Here is a 12,466-nt window from a genome sequence, read left to right on the forward strand (position 1 = left end):
AGTAAGCAAGCAACCGGCGCGACGCTCGAAAAACGTCCGGGACGATTAGATCACGCGCGCGGTTTGCTTGGAGAGGAAACACCGTGAATTTTCTAGATTGAATCCGTCCCACGCGTTCGCTTCTTTTCAATTCGTTTGAACCGACGTCCACGCCTCTGAACCGCTCGCGGAAGACTTGTGTTCTATTTATCTAACCCCTTGCCTCGCGACAACGTGTCGGGCTCGCGAAGGTTTCCAGCGGAATTCGGCAAGCGCGAACATCACCGAGTTCTTTCCAACCGAAATTCATTGTTATCCTGTCACCGGTTATATCTTGGAGCAACGGACGATGTCCAGGATTTTTCAGTGTTTCGCAAGAAATTATTCGTCGCGAAGTTGTGTCGTGCTTGGGAGATCAGTCGTAAGGGGTTAACGAGCACTGTTCGCAGAATGGTTTCTACTTCGAATTGTTTGATTGGAAAGTGGATATTTCAAATGAATTTTCGAAAGGATGAAAATCATTTTCGAATCTTTCCGTATGGAATTGGTACACGTCCAGCCGCAAGCAGCGATTTCAATGCGGACACGGCGCGGACCCTTCGAACTGCTAAGACTAGACTTATTTCCAACGGTCAAAGATCTGAAATTACATCAGGGTACTTAACTCATCAGACCGTATTAGCATTCGTACGCACAGAATATAGTTCTAATAGGTATGTTGACTTCGCACATAGGCCACCGGTCATAAATTTGAGGCTACCGCCGCCGTCACGACCGTTCGGATTATTCCACGATCGATTCTCGCCGCGGAAACGCTCAAATTTAGTTTCGCTCTCCAACGAGCAACGTAGCGCAGATATGAAAAAAAGTATTAGAACACGTATCTGGGATCGAGTAAAAAATTGTGAGACCGTTCGCTTACTTTCACAACCGTGCGACCGTTACCCGGGGAGAAAAGCGATTAAAAAGTGCAAAGAAATGTTAAGAAATTGCACGAGGCAGTAATTCTCTGCCTCATTAAGTTTATTCGACCCCGCTGCTTCGTTCTCCGTTTATTCAAGACCAGGGACTCGATAAAACGGCTCGCACGTGGCTAGTTAACCCTTCGCAGACGAAGATTCTTCGAAATACAAAACCTTCAATCAATTGATAAAACAATAGGGAGAAAGGAAAGTACCTGTTGATTTCTTGCTATCTCATACAAAGTTTCATTTCGCCGAAATGGCGACATTTATCCGTAAAGAATTAATTCTCATATAAAACCATTAACTCCTTTTCGCAACGTTGAATGAAGAAACTGTTTTTACGCACGTGCAAGTTTCTATGTGTCGATTCACAAAAAACTAACGAGACTTCCTTTCGGCGCAATAAAGCGTTGCGAGGCCAGCGAATGAAGAAACTTAGCAGATCGAAAAGGTTTCACAAGATTTTCATACGTCGAAAAGGATCATTCGATACGTGGATTTGTAAATTGACTTTTAAAAAGCCAGTATCACGTGAAGCGGCGCAGTCTAAACATGAAACGTGCTCGCGTTACGCGTATCGAGTGTCGCGCGTTCATTCTCGATGCTGGCCCGCATTACCGGCGACCGTTTCCGATCGTAATTAAGAGCGCACGAACTTTCGCTGATTAAGAAGCGCGCGAACCAACGTCGAAAGGGAGTCCTCAGCTTGATCGAATTAATGGCGACGCTTGATTTAATTAGCGTCCGGCAATTCCACGGTCCAATTACACAATGCGTGTTCCGGCGATTCCCATTAGCATGCCTATCTCGCGTGGCCGCCGTATTGATAGATTAACTGGCTCACTTCGTCGAATTATCAACGAGATCCGCGCGCCAGCCAATGCGACCGGCATAAACAAAATGTTTGTTTTACAACTTCGTTTTCTTCTACTTCGGAATACTTAAGTACTCGCGTTCCTATCGGTACTCCTCGTTGGCGACGAAACTTTGATCGATAATGCGCGAATCTCTTTAGATTTTAATTATAAATGGATCGCAGGGGAAAAAATTCTTCTTTTAGAATTATTGGAAAGATACCAGTCAAAATGATTGGTTTCGATCTCTTTGCTTTAAATGTGAATTACTGAATTAGATGAATAGATGAATCACTTATGTCTTAAAAGCATTGAACAATTTTTAGAGGAAATACATATTAATCGCATCAAATGCTCAACTTCTAGTGTTAAATAGTTTCGGTGACGTTTAAAGTGAAATGTAAGTTAATCGAAATTTCAATAAATGCATTGTTATAATTTCTATAAGAAACTTTTGAAACAGTTGGTTCATCCGATTTTATAATGAGCCGTTGACAAGAAAATTCCGTCGGTCTGGAATTAAAGTTGAACCGCGGAGGAGCTTTTATTTCGGAGTTGGGTAACAAAAACAGTGGAGACGTAATGACAGATTATAATGTGCCGTGCATTATCGGTCTAATTAAATTACGACGAGGACGGTTGCCTTGAATCCCCCGCCGTAATACGAATTCATGATGCGCTAATAATCCGTAATTGACGATGCAATCGGCCATCGTATTGTCGTTTCGCATTTGCATCCCGTTCGAGGGAATGGGGACAGCCGACGATACACAACCGTATCGAGGGAAAAATTCATCGGGATTAGTGGCCGGCGCAGCTTTTTCCAGGATTATTACAAAAATGATTGTGCTGCCCAGCGGAGCAGTTGAATTAATTGATTTATCGCTCAATTTCAGTGCGCGCACCGCGGGAGCAAATGCAAATACTAAAATCGGGCAATAAATCGATTAATCTCATTGTTCCACTGGGAAGTCCCGTCATTCTTTTAGAAATCGCGAGAGAAGGTCTCGGTTAAGTTAATTAATCTATCGCTTAATGCTGAAAATAAAAATCACTCGAAATCTCGAATAAATGTACTCTTATGATTCGTACAAACCACTTCGAGCGTTAGATACTGTTAGCATTCGCGTTTCTACTTTCACTCGTAAATAACAAACCTTTTCTGCCAGGACTTTTTATCGGAGTTGATGATGGTAATGTAAAAATCGATGCCACGGACGTTTCTGTTGTTTCGTTTTCGAGTTGAGACGTGTAATTGGCGGGGTTTAAATGATGGATGATGATGATCGGTTCGCTCGGCGCTTTTCCCGAGCGGCTAACGTGCATTTTCATACGGGAGTCGTCGGCCATGCCAGTTTTCCTGTATCACTTTCCCTTCCCTTCTCCGTCGCGGCCGAATTACTGCAATTACTTCGTGAAATGCTCGTGATTACCGCAATAGAAGCAGCACGATTAACGAGAGTTACGTGAAACTCTTCCCACTTTCGTTCGGCCGTGCACGTTAGCCCTGGCACGTTCGACGCTCGCCCCAACAGCGATCTTCGTAGTTGCAACATCTCATTAATGCATTGACTACCAAATAAACGTAAAACACTCGTCGAAACTCCTGTACAGTTGAATTAGCTGTGCTAATCAAGCAGCAGCGAAATTTCTTTGAAACCCGATCAGTTTTCAGTTTTCAGAACGATGAAAACCATCCCTGAATTTCAACGAAGTTACAAGGTTTGCTATAAATTATTGCAACAAGTATGAAATTAGTCCTATATTCTGAAAGTGATTTTTAACGCGTTTATTTGATCATACTAGAAATATCGTCATGCAAAAGGAAATCGCGTCTCGAGAAAGTTTAGGCGACACGAGCGAAAGGTGAAGACTGTGTCGAGTGTCTTTTTGTTGGAACGATAAACCATAATCAATCACTTTTGACAACAGAAATTAAACGAACGATGGTTTGTACTCCTCGGCGATCGAAGGACGAAAGTGAAGGAGCGCGTATCTGAAGCAATCCATCAAGTTCGCGTTTCGCGATTTCAATCGATTTATGCAAATTCAACTTTTCAGCAATATAATTAGAAACAGGGAATCATGATAGCGAACGGATTTTTCTAACAAATATGCAACGCGTTTCTCTTTGAATTTTTTACACGTGATCTCGTGCGTGCTCCGTGCAAGTTTACGCTTTTGATTTCTCCGTGAATGCACGAAACTTCGCAATCTGCCGATAACGGACGTGGTAACATAACATACTCCTCGTGATTTTGTGCGTGTGTGGGGAAAGGTCGATCCTTTCCCTGCCGGTGCAATTTACACGTGACACTGACCAGATACGAACGAAAAATATGCATATCCAAACACGCGCACGCGATAATGGCTAAATATACTCGTACGCTTTTTGTTTCGTCGAAATATTTAATTATCAACGTGGAATTTGCGTTGCAAATTCACCGTCGAAAGACCAGTTTCACTTTTTAATTTTACCCTTCGTACCTCGCGAGCCTGTAATTGCTCGAAACAAGCTAAATCATTTTCCTGTAAATGATAATTGAAAGAGACATGCTTGGATTATGTCACTCGTGGCGATTCCTCGGATTCGATGATTCAGTTAGAAAGCTGATTAACATTGGGAGCGTTTCGCCAAGACAGCAACCTGTTGCTAGTTTTAACTCTGATCTATATTCCTCTAGCAGTCGCCGAATTTCAATTAACTTTCAGAAATGCTTCGAATCATTGATTAACGAGGAACCGATAAATAACATTGTTTTTAGTTATTCAAGGATTTACTCGGTCCTTCGTTGTTTCTAGGTCAAGAAATCATTTCAGAAGCCAAAACATTAATTTTCCCTTTCCTGCACTCAACCGCATCGATCGACTCAATTATTCCCCTATAGAAACGATGCAAGTGCATTTATCAAAACATTCTAGTTCGCTACATCGATTCTCGTAATTTCCAAAGAAACCACCGTCACCTTTTCGATCCATACAAAAAAAGAAACTAGAACCAAATGGTTCCCTGTTAACGTTGAATCGCTCACCGTAAACTGGCCCGATGACCACCATGACCACCACCATCAGCACCAGCACCCTTTTCTGCCGGTTGTTCGCGCCCTTCTTGAACGCGACTTTGAACGTCTCCTCGATGTGCCTGAACGCGAAGAAGTGCGTGACCGACTTCCACACGGACATCCCCTTCTGATCCTTCTTCTCTTGTTTCAGGTGCGTCTTGACCGGCTCCTTGATCACCACCATCCCGTAAATAAAGCTCAACATGTAACACACGGTGGATATGCTGAACACACCATAGAAACCGAGTTTCATGTACAGTATCCCGGAGAGCGCCATGCCGATCGGTATGCCCAGCGACACGAATACGTTCGCGGCGCCGATTCTAAGTGTCCTGGACTCGACGGTCGTGATGTCCGCGATGTAACTGAAAACACCCATGAACATGGTGAACCATCCGCCGGTCAGCGCCGGCCAGAGTGCCTCGAACACACCGGTAGCCTCCATCGGCACCTCGTAGAAGAAGTAAGTGCAGAGCAGCATGCTGACGCTGCTGAGGAACTCGCCGACGATCGGCAGCAGCATGCAGGGCTTCCTGAGGCCCGTGCGGTCGCTCCACGCTCCCATGAACAGGATCAGGATGGTGGGCAAACCGCTGGTAAGCGCCATTTTCCAGGTCTGCATCCCGGCGACCAGCTGCTGGACGGCGGTCTCTTCCGCCTCGTATCCGGTGGTGTTCCTGTTCGCCAGCGCGGTGCAGACTTCGTCGGAGTAAGCTAAGTTCACCCTGCAAGCCTTCTCCAAGCTGAGGTTCTGGGTGGCCAGGGACGCCAGCATGCACGGGATCACGTAGCAAGCGATCACCGGCTCGACGGTGATGCTGTTGGTGAAGTAGGACCATTTCTGCCTCATCGTCATCGACTTCCACACCACTGCCTGCTCGGTGATCGAGTCCTCGCGCTTCTTCTCGGCACCGGTGGCTACCTGGTTGCTCGGGACGGGGTCGGCCATGCTTCTAATCGAACGGTAAGCCTTGTCTTCGAGTCTCGGGGGATGATTCTTATCCTGCGGCCGATCGGTCGTCACTCGGGCATCAGAAGCTTGGGAAGTCCCTTCGACGATGCGAGGTTTCGTGAGTGTTTTCGAGGGTTCTGTTCGAGGCTCATCAAAGGTGGACTCATGCGGATCGTTGCCGACAGAGAAGAAGACCTCTGGGAGTCGGAGACGGTCAGAGATCGGCTGGTTCTAAGGTACGCCGATTCGTTGATCCTCGTTCTTGCGTTTCTTCGGGCTCGTCGCGGAATACGATGCAGGCGATGCTGATTGCCGGTCTGCTTTTCTTCCAGGTTCGAAGAGGGGCCGATATCGAATCGGTTTCAGCCGGTCCGCGGGAAAGACCGTCTGACCGTCTACTCCTGGCTAATGCACCATTGTGCATTACGAGACGCGTGTCTCGCCTCTGTCCCTTCCTCTTCCTCGCTGACCACCTCCAGCTCTCCTGCCTCCGCCATCTCTCCCCCTGCTGACCCGTCCCCTCTAATCTTCGTGCCGGGACCCTCTCTCCACGTGCTAGGTACCCGACGAGGGTACATCCACCTAGACCGCTCGGGCTCGCTCGTAGGAACCTCGCCCGCCGCCGAATCGCGGCTCTCGACATGGCACCGCGTCACGATGCCCAACCACGCGCGGCCAACTTCCGATTCCGCTGTTCGCCGGGGCTTTTCGGGTCAAGGTTAACGCACGAGCGACGCGTCGGAGGATGCGGGGATCGCTCCGGCGAGATCTACCTTTGGGGTCCTATGGTAAATCCTGTGGTACCTCCCAGGGCTCCAAGGAAGCAACCTTGTTAGACGATAGACTGCAGGTGAAGCTATAACGGTGGGATATCCGGGCTCTCGTGTAGCTGAGAAAAATGGTACACTTAAACTACTCCTCGCAAAAATCGTAATCATCGTGGTTATCTAATCCTCGCCTAAGGGAACGCGTTTTTTCGATCGTTAACATCGCAGAGATTACTTGTTCATCTCGGCAACGGTTTCTTCCATTCTTCCGCATCACCGATTCACCGATTCGACCATAAACATTGATTTCCTTCCGTTTTGGGGAAGGGGAACAGAGGCGAAGGTCGATCGCGTTCGCCGTTACCTTGAAGACGCAGATACGTAACGATTTATATGTAACGTCTGGTTCCCGATAGTGTCAGGTCGGGCAAATTGTTCCGCAAACTGGTGACCTCATCGAACCGCGCGTCGAACAAACTTGAGCGGGCCTTGAACTGCAACGAGTCCGTCGCGTTACGTGACAGCGTTTAGAAAAACGTGGCCGGAGGATCGCCAGTCGCGTCGAGATGCACGCGAACGCGTCGGTTCCCATCGATCGTAGATACTAGAAGCAACGTTCGATCGAGGATCATCGAATTCGTTGGGAATCGGGTCTCCGGCTGTCGAGTAACGCGACGGATCGCTGAGAGATCCTCTTAGCGTCGCGAAGCCCGTGTAAACATCGTGCACCGTCGAAGCGGTCGGGCTGGTAGGCCAGAGGCTGGCGGAGGTGCCGCGTTAAATGTGGCAATTTGTTGATAAAATAATCACAACGGCCATCGTCTTGTCTTCTACGGCCGGGGAGCCTATTTCAGGCAGGGCCGTGTGGCACCGTCGACGTCTAAACGCGCGCGGGCTGCCCACAACGACAAATCAAAGATTGTGTCTCAAGTATATGCCGGCAACGTCGGCCGACAATTTGCTCGCGGGACCATTCTGGTCCGGTAATGACGTTTGCTTAGCCGGGCAATTGCGACGAATTGGCAATTACCCACCGCGGCTGTACGTTAGTCCCGCGATCCGTGGCCACCACGATTTTTCTAGATCCCCTATGGAAGACCTAGCCGGCCGAAAGAAATTCGTTCGCTGGTACCGTTTCCCGTCGTTCGCCGTGCAGCGATTCGCTCGCCGATCCCGACTGTCCACGACGCATTTCGGAGATCGGAAAGAATATCTTCGACGAGGAGATTAAACCGAGCACCGATCTGGGAACGGAAACGCGTCGATCGACAAGTTTTTTAGGAGACGTCTTGACGATCGCTGCCAGCGAATTCGTGGCCGTCGGTTACGGCCCTGGCTCTCGAGTTGATCGTATGACGTCGTCAAGTGAGTAATGCTCGCAATTCGAGTGTCGCTATAAAATATTCGACCCGGAGCCCGCGGCGGACCCGGTGTTTTGATGTTTCCCCGGTGTATCCGGTCGCTCCGACTCGGAACACACCGGTTTCAGAATGGCACGCCAGTGATCCTCGATCCGGTCGGCTCTTTCTTCCCGCGATGCCCCGCTGGAACCGTTGTAATCGCGCGAACCACGCATTGTATAACGCACTGAACGAACTGCAAGTGATCCTCTATGATTTCCTTGTTACCGTTGTTGTTATATTATAATAACACCGTCTTCGCGGCGGAACGGAGGAACGAATATGGAAGAAAGCACGGAATAGAATGATAGAAATGGAGGACAGTAAGGTGACTGAGAAGTAGAAGTTGAAAAAGAAAGGAAAATGAATTGAATGCAGCAGTCGTGGAAGGAAAACGAAAGTAAAGTATATGCTGCGTGAGAAATGAGGTGCGGGAAAAATTAGGCGTCGCTGTGAACTTGACTCGATTATAATTCACTTCGTAATTATAAAATAATGAAATGATGCTAAAAAGAGATCGGCGATTAGTGGTACTACGCGAAAGTAGACGAGTACAAAGGAAACTACAAACACGTATGCTATCTGCAATGTTCAGGGGAATCGAATGAATTCAAGAGTAGGTTTTTTCATAGAAACTTGTAATTTCCAGAAGGAAAAACTATACGAATTATTAAGACGAGTCTCAAGGGTACAAATTTAGTGAAAACATATAGATCGCGTGTTTGCCTCCGCGTGACAACAGGAAACGTGTCGAGTTTAGTTTTCTATGAGCTAGTTGAGCACAAGGACTTCGTAGTCTTTGAAGGACAGTTCTTCTCCGTCGAAGGGGATGTAGAGGCATCCGTGACTCTGTTGGACCTGCAAGTACATAACTCGATGAGCAATCATTTCCACCGTAACACGCTTAACGTATAATTTTCAAGAAAATTAGAAATTTCGTTGGTTAATTATCACTTGACCCCTTGCGTGCTGTTCGAATAGCTGTTACACGTAAATCTTCGAGTTTCTATCGTTACACGGAAGTCGAAATTCAATTGAGAAGCCCATACCGCATGACTTTTGACCAAGACTACGTGAATCATCGGTGATTCCAAAGGATAGAGTTCAATTTCAAGCGAAATCCAGAGGAACAGCGCGCAGGGGTTAAAAGTGTACACCAACGAAACTTGGGAGTAGTTGTATGCGACACGAAGAACGAAGAAACCCGACCTTGCCAACTGTTTGGGATCCATTATGGAGAACACGGCCGACATACAGAGGTTCTCCATCGGTAGTCTGCCCTGCGACCACCGCGCCGCTCGGAACGGTGCCGTTGCTGCAGAACTCCCACGCGAATTCCCCAAGGCACAACACCTGAAGCAGAAATATTCATTTTCATTCGTTAAAAACCGAACGAGCGAATCCACGCGTTTATAGTTCACAGTTAAACGGAGCAGCGCGCCGAACGCGTGGCCGATGGTCGGCCATATTGCGTCGGCCATTACGCTCGGGATCTCCGAAGCCCTATGACGACCGCTACTCTCCGCAACGCGTGCGCGTAAGATTTTCATTTTATTCTCTCGAAGTTTATTCAATGTAGCTACTAATTTCGATGCTGATAATCTAGCAGGATTCCACGAACGGCTAACAACGATTAAAAAATACGATGGCGCGATAGATAAGGCGGGTGGATGATACAGCAGCGTTAACAGTCAATTACCGTCACAATAGCGTTCGGGAATGAATTTGCGAGTCACTGCAGGAACTGTTACAATGCAGCTATCAGAAATCCCAAGAATCCAATTAGCTACACAATTTATGCTTCTGGAAGCCGGCAACTGATCAAGATTAAACGTGGCTCGCGCGCCACGCGGTAGATCAGGATAAACACACCGATGCGTGCTTGAAGAATTATTCTAGCGTTAATAATATAATATAAACGAACACCGGATCGTTATGCTAATGCGCAGCTTTATCGACGGTTGCCGCCTGAAATATCCGTTACATTTCCTCGTCTCCGTGATCGTAATCGTCACCGTAATCGACAGAAATAGTGGCTTTATGAAATATCGTTAGCCGATCAGCCACTTCATAGATGTCGGAATCAGATAGAAACTAAGCGAGAAATCGAACATTGTTCTCTTCCTATTCAAAAAATCCTTATGTCGCGAATCAAATTCCGATTCCCCTAGCTAAGGGTCGCGAACCTTCAACAGGCCACAAACAATATTTCCTCTATAGTTTCAAATGCGCCGACTTCTCGCTTAATCGCCGCTCGACGGGCATAGAGGACGACACAGAAAACACGGTCGAGTGTTTGCTCAGTCTTTAGATTACGCGTATCTACCAGAATTTCTGATCGCCGACCGGATAACCCGATCGATGAATCAGTAGAACGATCTACATCCTAGGCACGATGCCAGATAACGTTCCGAGAAGCCGACTGACAAACCATTAAGCCAGAAATTGAAATCGGCGGCACTCGGCGATCGCGCGGGCCGATCCAGACGATTCTGGATCGCATCGTTTCTTCCTTGACCGTTCGAATGGCAAGCGCGATCGCGCTTCTCCGTTACACTGTTCAAAAGTGCCAGCCTATCGGCTCGTAGAATCGCCTCGAGTTTATCTATTCCTTGTCCTAATTATTCACTTTTATTTCTGTTATCACGCTTGGAAATGGAAAACCGTGACGACCGCGCTACTTACAATTTTCCTATGTAAAACAGAAAAGCGTCATTCGGTTTCTGAACCGAAACGAAGCGCGATCGCGCCGCTTTTCGACCGGGTTCTCGCAACGATCCGTGACATTCGAACGGTTAACGGATCGGCGTCTTATTCTTCGTTTCCAAGACGAGCTGCCGATGCAGCCGTTATTAAGGCCGTTCTTCCTATTTCGCGATGGAAACCGGCGGTCGCCTTGACACGAAATCCCCCGTCCGTGCTGGTGTGTACGCGCCGTCCGCCGGCTATTTAGTTACACTAGGAAATTAAGTTCATTATAGAAAGGATTTATTATTTGCGAAAAATCAACGGCCCGGCAGCGGTCAGCTTCTCCGCAGGTCCGCCTTGAACTTAATCGGTTTCCCTTCCACGCCGGCTTCGGGAACGAGAAGAGATAGCGTGGATATCGGAGATTAAATTGCAACCGGAAGGACCTTAGTACCAGGCCCGTGCAACGCAATCATCGCGATGACAATCTCTCTCTCGGTGGCATTCGAAATAATCGCGCGCGATTATTTTGCATCGCGATTCCTTTGTATCCCATCTGGTTTTTCTTCGCTGTTATTCGAGCCGCGGAAAACACCGCGACTTTTCGCGTATCGATACGTTAGCGAATTCATTATCTGCGCGTAGATCGTTCTCGGGCAAGAGGAAAAACCGCCTAACCGGGCTCGTTTAAGTTTTTTTTACTCTATCGCATTTGTTGTGCTTACGATCGCGTGAAATACGCGGTTCGTCGATCACGATCTATGGAGATTTACGCAGGGACATTGCTTGTAGCTTCGCTCCGATGAGTTTAGGGGATTTCAATGGCTGGTGGCTCACCTCGTAGTCGTATTTCGCGTGTTCCTCTCCGTTGTGGCACACGTAACCGACATTCTTCTCGGGGATCACTTTCGCCGGAAGCATGTCGCCTTCGTGGAACGCCCTGCCGACGTAGATCGTGCATCCGTCGCTGTCCCGGCCTCCGACCACCGCGTTCGATGGCAAACTTTGCGCCGCGCTTCTGGGTACCCACTTGTAGCCTTTCAAAAAGTTCATCGTTTAATTAAAGGGATGTAAATATTTTTCATTCTAATGTTATAGGAGCTACAAGGATATATGCACGAGTTATCGGATGATAGGGATCGTTATTCATTGCTATATTTGGAATATTCGTTAGTTATCTGATATATCGTGGAAAGTATCTGATACAAGATACTGTTTATCAGTCGATTCAACGAGTTATTGGGAATTTTAAATTTAGATTATGTACCGTTCGTTCGATTTTGTTAATTTTTGGGGAATAATTTAACGTCGGTAATTAGTGAATCAGAAGCGGTGCTAATAATGATAATCAGAGTTAAATGAAGACTTTCTAATAGATAAGTATATGAAACATCGGGCGTAGAGTTGTTATTCGAACTATTAATTGCAACTTATCAATATCTAGAGATTGTTTTAAACATTAATATCAAAATTTGAATAAATTTCTTTTGTTAGAGAAATTACGGATTATAACGCTTACCTGACATTTTGTGACCTGTTCTGTCTGATTTGCAAACAGGAATGATGCTTATCTTGTCCCAACTCCAGGTTAAAAGCTGTTCTAATCTTATCGTGTATTCTGTGTAATGTTTACCTTCTTACTTAAAACACACGGCAGTGTGATCTTCCAGAAAGTTGGCATTTGTTAGTGATATCATTTTAAAGTATTTTTTATTGTAGGAAATTTGAATCAGCTAAAAGCCCGTGAGTCAGTCTTAAATATTATTAAATCTATCAAATTGTGTTGTATAATGGATTGA

The 12,466-nt window shown here is 46.7% G+C and overlaps 2 protein-coding genes and 1 long non-coding RNA gene across 3 annotated transcripts in view; 1 reads left to right on the forward strand and 2 right to left on the reverse strand.

Annotated features, from left to right (window-relative positions):
• Window positions 1–5,161, forward strand: part of LOC143174909 (uncharacterized) — a 25,545-nt gene extending 20,384 nt beyond the window's left edge. The window contains exon 3 of the long non-coding RNA XR_012999398.1: window positions 5,012–5,161. This is a non-coding gene — a long non-coding RNA (uncharacterized LOC143174909). The remainder of the gene's footprint in view (window positions 1–5,011) is intronic.
• LOC116432459 (putative peptidoglycan muropeptide transporter SLC46) overlaps window positions 1–5,809 on the reverse strand; it is a 13,060-nt gene extending 7,251 nt beyond the window's left edge. Inside the window, exon 1 of the mRNA XM_031989419.2 lies at window positions 4,831–5,809. Coding sequence (XP_031845279.1) covers window positions 4,831–5,809 — 979 coding nt within the window. The remainder of the gene's footprint in view (window positions 1–4,830) is intronic.
• Window positions 5,810–8,615: 2,806 nt separating this feature from the next.
• LOC116432414 (natterin-4) lies at window positions 8,616–12,291 on the reverse strand. Its single transcript, XM_031989252.2, has 4 exons — window positions 12,187–12,291; window positions 11,505–11,704; window positions 9,189–9,332; window positions 8,616–8,837 (listed from the first exon to the last, which is right to left on the reverse strand). Exons 1-4 carry the CDS (start codon window positions 12,191–12,193, stop codon window positions 8,751–8,753), a joined length of 438 nt encoding a protein of 145 aa, XP_031845112.1. The 5' UTR covers window positions 12,194–12,291; the 3' UTR covers window positions 8,616–8,750.
• Between the last annotated feature and the right edge of the window lie 175 nt (window positions 12,292–12,466).

This window comes from Nomia melanderi, chromosome 9, assembly GCF_051020985.1.
Source record: "Nomia melanderi isolate GNS246 chromosome 9, iyNomMela1, whole genome shotgun sequence".
Classification (NCBI taxonomy): domain Eukaryota; kingdom Metazoa; phylum Arthropoda; class Insecta; order Hymenoptera; family Halictidae; genus Nomia; species Nomia melanderi.

What these genes read in the sequence shown, in the direction of transcription:
- LOC116432414 (XM_031989252.2), bottom strand. An exon ending in ACGCGAAATACGACTACGAG is followed by an intron (nt 9,333 to 11,504) that starts GTGAGCCACCAG and finishes TTTCTGCTTCAG; the next exon opens with GTGTTGTGCCTTGGGGAATT. An exon ending in GATCCCAAACAGTTGGCAAG is followed by an intron (nt 8,838 to 9,188) that starts GTCGGGTTTCTT and finishes ATGTACTTGCAG; the next exon opens with GTCCAACAGAGTCACGGATG.